This window comes from Trifolium pratense, linkage group LG1 (genome assembly GCF_020283565.1).
Source record: "Trifolium pratense cultivar HEN17-A07 linkage group LG1, ARS_RC_1.1, whole genome shotgun sequence".
In the NCBI taxonomy this organism is placed as follows: domain Eukaryota; kingdom Viridiplantae; phylum Streptophyta; class Magnoliopsida; order Fabales; family Fabaceae; genus Trifolium; species Trifolium pratense.
This window is the reverse complement of record NC_060059.1, coordinates 12,020,623-12,033,633: the sequence shown is the minus strand read 5'-3', so window position 1 is coordinate 12,033,633 and position 13,011 is coordinate 12,020,623. Positions and strand designations below refer to the sequence as shown.

At 33.3% G+C, this 13,011-nt stretch overlaps 2 protein-coding genes across 3 annotated transcripts; one reads left to right on the top strand and one right to left on the bottom strand.

The window, feature by feature from the left end:
- Positions 1-815: 815 nt before the first annotated feature.
- LOC123888393 lies at positions 816-6,029 on the top strand. Its single transcript, XM_045937450.1, has 10 exons — positions 816-1,365; positions 1,447-1,507; positions 1,895-2,133; positions 2,810-2,895; positions 3,044-3,076; positions 3,694-3,746; positions 4,859-4,996; positions 5,108-5,208; positions 5,288-5,406; positions 5,819-6,029. Exons 1-10 carry the CDS (start codon positions 1,012-1,014, stop codon positions 5,883-5,885), a joined length of 1,251 nt encoding a protein of 416 aa, XP_045793406.1. The 5' UTR covers positions 816-1,011; the 3' UTR covers positions 5,886-6,029.
- On the bottom strand, positions 2,985-10,765 carry LOC123885389. Of its 2 annotated transcripts, none has more exons than XM_045934766.1 (4): positions 10,411-10,765; positions 3,685-3,822; positions 3,473-3,573; positions 2,985-3,393 (listed from the first exon to the last, which is right to left on the bottom strand). In XM_045934766.1, the coding sequence occupies exons 2-4, from the start codon at positions 3,812-3,814 to the stop codon at positions 3,271-3,273; spliced, it is 354 nt and encodes a 117-aa protein (XP_045790722.1). In that variant the 5' UTR covers positions 3,815-3,822; positions 10,411-10,765; the 3' UTR covers positions 2,985-3,270. The 2 variants fall into 2 exon arrangements, with proteins under 2 accessions (XP_045790722.1, XP_045790656.1); XM_045934700.1 differs by lacking the exon at positions 10,411-10,765 and adding an exon at positions 4,460-4,628.
- Between the last annotated feature and the right edge of the window lie 2,246 nt (positions 10,766-13,011).

Below are 13,011 nucleotides of genomic sequence, written 5' to 3'. Positions count from 1 at the left end.
CCAGACCTTCTTGAAAATTTCTCATCCCACCTACCCACTTTCTCACCACACCTCTGGAATTTTCATTTTTGCCCTTGGTCAAAAAATTCGGAACGCGTTTTCCGAATTTTTTTAGTTCAAATTTGGAAAAAATTCGGAAAACACATTCCGAAGTTGTTTTTAAAGGCAAAAAAAATTCAGAAAACGCGTTCCGAATTTTTTGACCAAGGGCAAAAATAGAATTTTCAGAGGTGTGGTAAAAAAGTGGGTAGTGGGATGAGAAATTTTCAACCTTCTTAAGAAGCTTCTTAAGAAGGTCCCATTAGAAAGCTGGCCCTACAATGCATACACTTTCAACTTCGTTTTTATTTTTCTGAAATAAATAAATAATAATAAATCTATACATAATATAAAGGGGATATCCCAATTTGGTGTGGATTTTTATTATTTCCACATTTACCCTCTCATATATGGTGTTGACTTTTCTTAATGACAACATTACCCTTCAAAACTAAATATTATAATAATAATAATAATAATAATAATAATAATAATAAAGGGGAGTTTGTGCTGACTTTTACTTTAGTCAATTTTGCCCTTTACTATCATTTGAAATAACACTTAACAATAATACCAACAATACCCTTGATTTTTTTTAGTAGCAACAAAAATATTTTATTAACAAACTCACAAAAGAATAAAACTTTTTTTTTTTACATAAGTTAGACAACGCGCCTGCCTGGCCCCTAGTAAATAATAATTACGATTTACGACCAAAAAAATAAAAAAAAATAATTATATTATATTATTGCATCGCGTTCTTTTACTTACCATCTTCAATTCATTGTTCTTCTGGTTCGAATTCGAGTTTCCGCTCCCAATTATTTTCCTGCGTTTTCTCTTATTTTCAATTTCTCCAAATTTTCATACAATCAATTTCTCCACTCGTTGAATATCAACACTTGTTTTTCTTCGAATTTCAACTCTACAACAAAATCCTATTCAATAATTTTCAAAACCCTAGTTCATTCCATGGCATCGAAAAAGAAGCAATCGGAAGGAATCGCTTTATTATCCATGTACAACGATAACAGTGACGACGAAATGGAAGACGCCGAAGAAGAAGAAGAAGAGAACGTGATGCGCGAAGAGGAGCAAGATGAGGCCGCTGAACAAGTGGCGGAGGAAGATTTGGCAGCCGATACAGATAGAATGACGGTTGCTGATTCCGGCAACGAGGTAGCCGGTGATGGTTTTACTCCGACAGAGAGGAGTTGGACGCCATTGCAGGAGCAACTAAAGGTTGAATTGAGGAGCAGTAGAAGTGCTACGCTTACGATAGTTGATTATGGTCACGATGAAGTAGCAATGTCACCTGAACCTGAGGTACTTTTCTTCTCATTCAGAGCCTTTTACGGTTAGATTATACTCTGAAATGTAATGGGTGTTAGTTGGTTTTTGTTGCAGGATGGAGAGATAGATGGTAGTGGTAGAGTCATGTTTGGGGATCAACTTCATGTAACCAATGGTAAGTTGAATTTTTGTTTCTCATTGTGATTGTTCATTTTTAACAATTTGTATTATTGCTTAGGAATTGCAGTCTGAAATGGTAATAATAAATAGAAGGTTTATATTCAATTTTCACATGTTGCCTTTGCTTTGCTGTGTTTGTTCGATTTCATTACTATCGATTTGTGTATGTTGTCTATGCTATGAAGCGCGCACATACACTCCTTGGACTAGGCGTGTCCTGGTCTCGGACACGCATCAGTGTCCGACACATATGATCACATTGAATTATGTCATTTTCTTAAATTATTATCGTGTCGACGTGTCAGTGGCATGTCTGGTGTCTGTTTATGTGCTTCGTAGTTTCTATGTCTCGTTTACTTCCTAATGTAATGCATTGCTGCAGGTGATTTGTTGGATAGAACATCATCGGGAACAGTCCAAGTTTTGACACCTAATAATCAAGCTAACACTCCCCAATTTTCCGAGACATTGAAATCTGATGCCTTGTATAATGACGACATGATTAGGCCTGATGATGCAGAGGTTGAAGGAGAAGCAGATCATGATGAGGATAAACCTGTAGATCCATTGGATAAATTTCTTCCTCCTCCACCCAAAGTTAAATGCTCAGAAGAGCTACAAGTAAGTTCTGTTAAAATGGTATAATATAAGAATGCCATTTGGTTATGTCATAAAGAACTAGGCAGTTGCTGAATTAAACTGGTGTGATTTGGTCTTGATCTGCATTCTATATTCTTTACTGCCAATGAATTCATACATTTTCTTAGCAATTGGAGGATTGAATTCAACTTTTTTATCTTGTTAACTTTATTTGTTGGTCAACATCTGTGCATTTCCTAGGCCTCTCTTTCTTAGCATCTACTAATTTACATGATATGGTAAATTGGTAATATTTATACCATACAATTCATATAAGTAAAATGCTAATGGATGCCCTTAGTGCATTGGTTAAGAAAATAAATGTTAAAATATTATGTTGGAAAGTGTGTAATCAAGTTTTTAAAAGTGTAAAAATTGCGTTTTCTAATGTAAAACTCCTATTTTTGCTTCCTTAACTTTTGCCCATTGGAGTTAGGACACTTGTTACCCTTCATATAATTGACCTCATCATCTGTTGGAATTGAAAAGCACTCGATTGTTGTTGCAATCTGGTAAAGCTTTGTGTTCTATGTAGTGGTCAGGAATAGGTAGTTTGTAAATAGAATCTCTTGCTTTTGGTAGTTTAGTTACGTTTAGACTTTTCAAATTTATTTCCTCGTCAATTTTCATCATTGCCTTTAAATTGATGTCATTGCAGAGAAAAATAAATAAATTTCTGGAGTATAAGAAAGCTGGCAATTGGTTAAAGAACATAAACGATGGCAATTTATCAACAATTAATTAGCTTAGTAGTAGCTAAAAAATTACTCCTAACTTTATGAAGTAACATTGACAACAAACAAGGAACAGAATATGTCAATAATCCATTGAAGTGAAACTGTTTAACTTGTCTTGGGTGCATTAAGAATATTGCAACAAGTATTGATGTCAGCTTAAAACTTTTGAAAGAGTACATAGCTGAAACGTGAATCACAAACTTGGTTTAGATTCTAGCTTTCTTTAAGTACATGTGAAGTATTAAAAGGATAACAGGCAAAACATACTTTGAAATGTCTCAAGAACACGTGCCAAACTAAAATCAAATCTTAGAAATTGAAAGCACGACCAAAATCAAAAGAGAAATAAAATGCACAAAGAAGTTCAAGGTAGTTGACCAACTTACGCAAATTGCATGTATCCACCGCCAGCATTAGCAGCAGATAAAATTGCTGCATGAGACCCAGCTGTAGATACAGAATCCTGCCCCACAGAGGGCAGAGGATTTTTTCGATCACCATCCACCTGTCATTCACTAGAATTTAGTAAGCACAATGATGACGATCACAGAAGTTGCGTTCACGTTCTGTTTAGATATAAATACCTTGTCCCATTTAGATTTTTTGTTCTGTCTACCATCCCGATTAATAGAATCAGCTGCAGGAGGCACCAGATGCAAACCACCTGTAGAAGCAGCAGAGCCACCTATGCAAAAAGTCAACATAGAAGTGCCATAAGAATATAACATAATATATTGAAAAATGACTTCTTAAAAAAGTTTCAGCACTGCACAAATAAACTAAGTGGTTTCCAAACCTGTAACAGGCATGCTGATCCTGGGAGCACCAAGCATAATTCCTGGTTGCGTACCCCCAGAAGTAAAATCAACCTTCTGGTTTTGGGCTTTCTTCTTCTCTTGCTCTTTCCTATCACTTTCCCACCTCATATCAGCTTCTGTTTTGGTTAGGTAACAGACAAAATCAAATGGGGGCAAGTAATGTAAAAACCAATGATGCCCATAACACCACTGACACTAATAAAATAGCTGAGATAGGAAAACTATTTGCAGTATTTACTTTAAACTAATTAGTAGATGAACACAAGGGAACATGCAAAAATCATGAAATAACAAGAACAGATGCTTCACTTCAACTAAACATATATTGGTTTGCCAAGTCAAGACCAACAAAATTTGTCAAAAATTATGGGAGAGGCAGTAGAGTAAAACTAATAATAAAAAAATCAAAGGCAAGTCAAAATTTCTCTAATTTACTGATGTTCATATTCATAATATGTAGTCTGATCAATTATAGTTCACGAAACTTATCATAATTACTCTAACACAGGTTCTAGTAAGTCAGCCTGAATGATAGTCTCAAAGTTATCATGAGAACAGGAAAACAAATAGCCATCAAAAGCCCAAGTTTCAGTGGCAAAAAATATAGATGAACTCAAAAATGTGCAGCACTACAATTAGTTTGTGACCTATTAAATAAATACATTAATTAATTAAGGTGAAAACAGGAACAAATTACACACAAATACCAGTAACATTGAGCCCAAAATGGAGGGAGAAGAGCAAATTACGGACCTATTTGATCATAGAAGTCACTTGAATCATATCCATGAGGGTCAAATACATCTTTACTGAAGCAAGACCCTATTTGATCAATATCCTGGTACCTTACAGCATGCAGTAAAAAGTCAGGGTTTCGATAGTCCTTCCTGTTGCGAACTTCTGCATTAAAACTTTTTCCAGCTTTCTTGACTTGGCAAACCAATATATGTTTAGTTGAAGTGAAGCATCTGTTCTTGTTATTTCATGATTTTTGCATGTTCCCTTGTGTTCATCTACTAATTAGTTTAAAGTAAATACTGCAAATAGTTTTCCTATCTCAGCTATTTTATTAGTGTCAGTGGTGTTATGGGCATCATTGGTTTTTACATTACTTGCCCCCATTTGATTTTGTCTGTTACCTAACCAAAACAGAAGCTGATATGAGGCGGGAAAGTGATAGGAAAGAGCAAGAGAAGAAGAAAGCCCAAAACCAGAAGGTTGATTTTACTTCTGGGGGTACGCAACCAGGAATTATGCTTGGTGCTCCCAGGATCAGCATGCCTGTTACAGGTTTGGAAACCACTTAGTTTATTTGTGCAGTGCTGAAACTTTTTTAAGAAGTCATTTTTCAATATATTATGTTATATTCTTATGGCACTTCTATGTTGACTTTTTGCATAGGTGGCTCTGCTGCTTCTACAGGTGGTTTGCATCTGGTGCCTCCTGCAGCTGATTCTATTAATCGGGATGGTAGACAGAACAAAAAATCTAAATGGGACAAGGTATTTATATCTAAACAGAACGTGAACGCAACTTCTGTGATCGTCATCATTGTGCTTACTAAATTCTAGTGAATGACAGGTGGATGGTGATCGAAAAAATCCTCTGCCCTCTGTGGGGCAGGATTCTGTATCTACAGCTGGGTCTCATGCAGCAATTTTATCTGCTGCTAATGCTGGCGGTGGATACATGCAATTTGCGTAAGTTGGTCAACTACCTTGAACTTCTTTGTGCATTTTATTTCTCTTTTGATTTTGGTCGTGCTTTCAATTTCTAAGATTTGATTTTAGTTTGGCACGTGTTCTTGAGACATTTCAAAGTATGTTTTGCCTGTTATCCTTTTAATACTTCACATGTACTTAAAGAAAGCTAGAATATAAACCAAGTTTGTGATTCACGTTTCAGCTATGTACTCTTTCAAAAGTTTTAAGCTGACATCAATACTTGTTGCAATATTCTTAATGCACCCAAGACAAGTTAAACAGTTTCACTTCAATGGATTATTGACATATTCTGTTCCTTGTTTGTTGTCAATGTTACTTCATAAAGTTAGGAGTAATTTTTTAGCTACTACTAAGCTAATTAATTGCCATCGTTTATGTTCTTGAACAGGCAGCAAAAACGACGAGAGGCAGAGGAGAGAAGATCTAGCGAAAGGAGGTTGGAAAGAAGATCGTAAGCCATTCATTTTGTTCTGTTGTAACAGACATTGTTGTAAGCGGTGGTTGAGATTTCTCTGCATTACATTTTTGCTTGTTTGTTATTTCGGCAACGATAAGAGACACTGTATATTCTCAGAAATGAAAAGAAATTTACTGTTTCAGCTGGTTTTGCCATTTATTCATGTGACAGCAGGATTTATTATGTTTATAATGACCGCATGTTGATAAAATGAATGAGTTGACCATTGGACCCCTCTTCACAATGGGGTACCACCACCAACAATCCTTACTAAATGACTTACTACCAACCTATATCATCTAGATCTCATGTCCAAAATGAAACGGTTATCATATCTTGTCTCTTATTCAGGTTATCAAACAAACCCTACAAGTTTTCTTTCCGGTTAATGTAGTAAGGGCATTATACACCTACATTACATAATCTATTAAAAATAAGTACATAAATAAAAAATTGATGTAAAAGAAGAAGCAAAACAAATATATTTAAAAAAAAATAGGAAAGGGGAAATTTTTGTTAATCAATGGCACCAATGAGTTATTTATCAAATCAATGGCTATATTTGGTAAAAATAGCAGTCAGTTGATAAGCTAGCTGATGACCGATTATTTTAGCTAATAAACTAATTGAAGTATTTGATAAAATTAGCGGTTTAACTAGCTGATAAATGTAAAATGACATAAAAGGGTATTGTTAATTCATAATAAAATATATATCAAATTAATATTTCACTTACTTAGAATTTAAAAATTAAATGTTCTAATATACTATATTATTTATGTTATTAAACTAATTTTTACATAAGACATATATATTTTTTTTTGACATAAGTTTGCATAATAGACATAGACAAACGTGAAACGCAGACAAACGCGGAACGTGCCCAGTCTGGCCCTAGTAATATAATAATAATAATAATAATAATAATAATAATAATAATAATAAGTGTACCATAAGCAGCATAATTTATTTTTTTACGATAAACAACGTAAATAAAAAACTCAACTATTCACCTAAAAATTGCTATATGGTTATTGATAGATAATTAAAAAATTGCTATATGGGTATTAATCATAATTTATTAAAAAAATAGTATGATTTATATTCACTAAAATATACAGGTTATTTTTTAAGTCATAATCAATTATAAAAGGTAAAGTTGAATTTTATATAAAATAACAAGGGTAAAAATGAAAGAAAAAATATAAGCTATAAGATCATAAGTTAATTGAAATAGCGTATGAAAAATAAGCTATAAGCTAGTAAAATAAGCTATAAGTTAACTTACTGTGCTTTCCAAACAGAGTCTATGAGCTTATAACTTATCATATTTTTTTTCAATTTTACTCGTATCATCTTACTTAAAAAAAAATTAAATATTAATTCAATCGTTAATTTTACGAAACAATACAAATTTAATCAGCTAACTTTAAAAACTAATTTATAAACAATATATTAACTATCCTCTACTTTTTACCGAATAAAAACATGGTATACTAGTACTAGTACTAGTAACTAGTAATAAAATGGAAGTTGGAGGAGCTTTGGTAGATGAGTGAGCCGTTTAGCACATAGTCTAGTAAGAAGACCCTTCCTCTTCTTCTATCTCAACATGAACAATTAGAAACAAGTCTCAAATCATTAGCACCAGTGATCAAAGAAACTCGATCGATTGATCGATCAAGCAAATGAAAGAGGGAAAAGAACTTGTTCTTAAATGTTCTGATAAAGAACAAATCAAGTGGTGGAATTGTTGTTACTTCTTGAAGCATTGGATGGAGAGATTCTTTGAGCTTGATTTGAGAGCTCAAGATATGAGAAATGGGTTGGAAACACTTGTGGAGATTAAGGAGTACGTTTAGAGCTGAATTTAGAAGTGGTGTTTGAATTGGATGATCCTTTGAATGAGTTGAAGATGAGGTTAGTGTTTCTGTTGTTACTGTTCGGGGAAGTCGACGTTGGCTAAAAGGTTTTGTTGGGATGAACAAGTTAAAGGTATGATTTTGTCTCTCTTTCCATTTAGCTTTTTATTGCTTTCTTTTGGAATCTAAAAGAGGTGAGTTCCTTTAGATAGCTACCTTACCATGTTATGAATTAGACTGGGTTTTGGGTAGTTTTAAAACTAAAACAATTTTCATATGATTAGTGTTGTTATATTTGATGAGAATTAGTATCCATTAGCTTCTCTCAATCACTTATTTGATGCATATTTATGTTTAGTGTTTTTTTTCCCTTTGTTATGCTGTTAAGTTATAGCTAACATGATCTTCATTGCATCTAGAGTAGTGTTGGAATTGGACCGGATTAATTAGATAACATTGTAGAAAACTGTGCAGGAAAACACAGCAGCAGCTCTTGCGCCTAGAGCGCAGACACCAGTGTGTGTCCCCTGCTCCTGCGCTTAAAGTGCAGCCAGTGCGTTTAAAGTTGGTGAATACGTCCAATACCTTCATATTGAATAATTTTCACTATAATCCAACTGATTACAATCACTAAGGTATTAACTGTCAAACTGATTATACCCTTGATTTCTCAACACAAAGAAATTTGACTTCTCTAACTATAACACGCCACGTCAAATGTCTAGAATATCGACAGGAATATATATACAATTGGATCGTCATGAAAATTCCATTACTTAGCGGAAAATACTTATCAGACATATCTAACAGGCAAATCTAAACAAAACTAGGAAGGAACTGATATAATAAAATCTTTCATCTTCAATCTTTAGCTCTTCTTACCCCTGACTCATTTAATCCTCTTATTTGTAAAAAATAAAAGGGATTGGGATGAGACATAAAGCCTCAGTGAGTCCCACCTATCCTAGGGTGGTACTAACATCTATTCCCTTACATACCCGGCTAAATTCCCTATCATATCAGGGCTAAAGCGTATGGTCATACCTCATCTTGTCGGTTGCGTGAAATTCTATGTAGAATTCCAATCCAGCTCCGACCCCTACATAAGAGAGTCTTTCTGGTGCCTTGTGGTCCAAAGTCTGCTACATTTCAAGATCAACTTCACAATTTCTTATCTGTCCTGAATTAACTTATATTACATCTAATCCAAAGTATTCTATTTGTTTTCTCTACCCAAACTTATGCAATTGGTTAAACTAACAGCTACATTTTTCATTCCTAATTATTCTTAGTCCATTAGGGACATTACGGTGTCCCAAAAGCGTCCAAAAACACATAACAGGGTAAAATAGGGCTGTCAAAGGCACTTTAAACGCACTGGCTGCACTTTAAGCGCAGGAGCAGGGGACACACACGGGTGTCTGTGCTCTAGGTGCAGGAACTGCTGCTGTGTTTTCCTGCACAGTTTTCTGCAATGTTATCTAATTAATCTGGTCCAATTCCAACACTACTCTAGATGCAATGAAGATCATGTTAGCCATAACTTAACAGCATAACAAAGGGAAAAAAACACTAAACATAAATTGATTGACATGCATCAAATAAGTCATTGAGAGAAGCTAATGGATACTAATTCTCATCAAATATAACAACACTAATCCTATGAAAATTGTTTTAGTGTTTAAACTACCCAAAACCCAGTCTAATTCATAACATGGTAAGTGAGCTATCTAAAGGAACTCGCCTCTTTTAGATTCCAACTTCAAGTCAGATACAATACAAAACAGTCATGTTATTTGCTGTAGGGTTCATCTTTTTGTTCACCATAGGAGGACTCACTAGAATAGTCCCTGCAAATTCAGGGGTCCTTTAATTCCTTCTTCTATACTCTGATTTGTTGCAACCTTAATTAATGGGAGAAGGACGAAGGTTGAGACGTGAATAAAGGAGCGTGTTGGAGTATTGGAAATTGGCAAAATGTCCGAATTTTGCAAGATAAATGGCTACCAAACCAAGCAAATTGTGCAAGTTGGAAGCTGGAAGTGCCACAGATTACAATCTTTTTGTGGATGCAGGCTGTTTGACTGAAAAGGTCTTACAGACTGGGGAATCGTTATCTATGACAGAATCGGAGTTGTTGAACTCTGAGCGTGCAAGTTAGAAGCTATTGAAGTAAATCCCCTTCTGGCCGAAGCTTTAGGAGCTCGATGGTGCCTTCAAGCTGCCATAAATCTCAACCTTCAAAGAGTGACAATTTCATCTAATGCAGCCACTGTTTTCAAGTGCTTGAATTACAATTTGTGTATTTTTGCTGGACTGCTATTAATTCAATTATCCTTGATTGTAAGTTGCTAATGTACCAACTCGGTTGAATGTTGTAGCTTGCTCGGTTGTCGAAAAGTGTAGGATCTAAAACATGGATGGGGCAGTTCATAAATCCTAGCTCAACTGACAAATTGTTAGGCCGGACACTCACCCAGGACCTCGCAGTTGTGTGTGTTTGTCACTTGATACACACAACAAAATAAAAACTTGGATGGGGCATGTATTAAATTAATTTCATGATAATAACTTCCTCTAAAGTGTGACATATCATATATTAAACTAATTTCACAAAAGAAAGCAATAAAAAGCTAAATGGAAAGAGAGACAAAATCATACCTTTAACTTGTTCATCCAAACAAAACCTTTTAGCCAACGTCGACTTCCCCGAACCAGCAGAACCAGTAACAGTAACAACAGAAACACTAACCTCATCTTCAACTCATTCAAAGGACCATCCAATCCAACAGTAAAACCAGGTGGTTGAGGTGGCAAACAAACACCTCTTAATTCAATCCTCTCATATCTTGAGCTCTCAAATCAAGCTCAAAGAATATCTCCGATCGAGTTTCTTGTTATATTCATCTATTTCTTTGATCAATGGTGCTAATGATTTGAGAGTTGTTTCTAATTGTTCATGTTGAGATAGAAGAGGAAGGGGAAGGAATTGCTCTCACTTCCTTTCTTCTTACTAGACTATGTGCTAAAGGGCTCACCCTCATCTACCAAAAGTCCTTCAACTTCCATTTTATTACTAGTATGCCATGTTCATTAAGTTTATGTTTGTTCGGCGGATAGCTAATAAGCTAGCTTATATCGGATATTTTATAAATTATTTTTGGTTTTAATACACTTTTGATTCCCTATTTTGAAAAACTGAATTTTTCATCCCCTACTTTAAAAACTAATTTTTTGATCCCCTATTTTGAAAAATCTGAACTTTTGATCCCCTATTTTAAAAGCCAACTTTTTTATCCTCTATTTTGAAAAATCTGAACTTTTGATCCCCATTTTAGTCCCCCAACTCAATTTTGTAAGACTTTTGCCGATGTGTCAAGCTCATTAATGACGTGGCAGTTTTCATGTTGACAAAATATTTCCATGTCATTAATATTTTTTAAAATAAAATATTTTAAAAGTATTAAAATAATTAATAATAATTATAAAAAAATAAACCTCTTTACATTATATAATATTAACTAAATTAATTGATAAAAAAAAACTAAATTAAAACTCTTTACATTATTATATAACTAAAAATCAATAAATTACTCAAAGAAGTCACAAAAGCAAACGCTGGTTCCCAATCATGACACTCAGAGAAATCAGAAACACGAATAATCACGCTCGTGTTAACATCCTTCGTCTTTGTTCGCTCTCTCTCAATCGTTCATTGACTTTGTTCTAAATCGTTAACTTTTTTTGAGTAATTTACTAATTTTTTATTTTATATATATCTATATATATATATAGGTTAATTTTATTGATTTTTTAAATTATTATTAATTAATTATTCTATTGTTTAATACTTTTAAAATATTTGATGCAAAAAAATTAAAGACATGGAAACGTTTTGTCATCATGGATTAAAATTAGGTTTGAGGACACATCAGCAAAAAATTTGACCAAATTAAGTTTGTGGACTAAATTCAAAAAATTTAAAATAGGAGGATCAAAACTTTGGGTTTTTCAAAATAGGGGATCAAAAAGTTGACTTTTAAAATAGGGGGGGTCAAAAGCTCAGATTTTTCAAAATAGGGGGATCAAAAAGTTGGCTTTTAAAATAGGGGATCAAAACTTCAGATTTTTCAAAATAGGGGGATCAAAAGTGCATTAAAGTCATTAGTTTTTAACTTATAGCGAATAAGCTAACTGATTAAATTTGTATTGTTTGGTAAAATTAACGATTGAATTAGTATTTAATTAATATTTAATTTTTTTCAAGTAAGATGATATGGGTAAAATTGGAAAAAATATATATAAGCTATAAGCTCATAGGCTCTGTATGGAAAGCACAAATAAGTTAGCTTATAACTTATTTTACTAGCTTAAAGCTTACTTCCTCTGTCCCAAAATATAAGCAAAAAATTGTCAACAAAAGTGAATGTATTTGGTCCAAATCTTTAACCAAATACATCAAATTTCTTTGACTCATTTTTGCTTATATTTTGGGACGGAGAGAGTATTTTTCAGACGCTATTTCAATTAGCTTATGAGCTTATAGCTTATATTTTTTCTTTCATTTTTACCCTTGTTATTTTATGTAAATTTTATGTAAAATTCAACTTTACCTTTTATAATTTATTATGACTTAAAAAATTTTGTATATTTTAGTGAATATAAACCATACTACTCCCTCCGTTTCAAATTACTTATTGTTTTAGAAAAAAAAAATTATTTCAAATTACTTGTCGTTTTGATAATTTAAGGTTATATTTTATCTATCATATCCTCATGTAAATTCCAAATATTTAGGAGTAGTTATTAAAAAAATAAAAAGTACTTGTCTTATGTTATGGTGAGTTTGTTAATAAAAGATTTTTGCTGCTAAAAAAAAAAAACTTTTGTTAGGCTAAATTGCAGTTTTGTCCCAACGTTTCCTAATTATGCGATTTTGGTCCCTTAATTTCAAACGAGCGGTTTCACTCGAGACAATTCACTATATAAATACACACTTAACTCTCACCACAAAACATAACACGTAAATATTTGATTTTGCTTCTTGCTTCTTCTCCCTTAAAATCTAATATCACAAACACACTTTCACTCAACGCTCTTTTCTTTATTAGCACCATTAAACGATCTTTTTCTGTCCAATAATTTAATTTCTTCTCTCATTATTTCATTCTAAAAAACTATTGCAGATCCAATTCTTTTCTTATTACAATCATGACTCAACACTCTTTTCTTTATCATCACCATTAAACGATATTTTCTTTA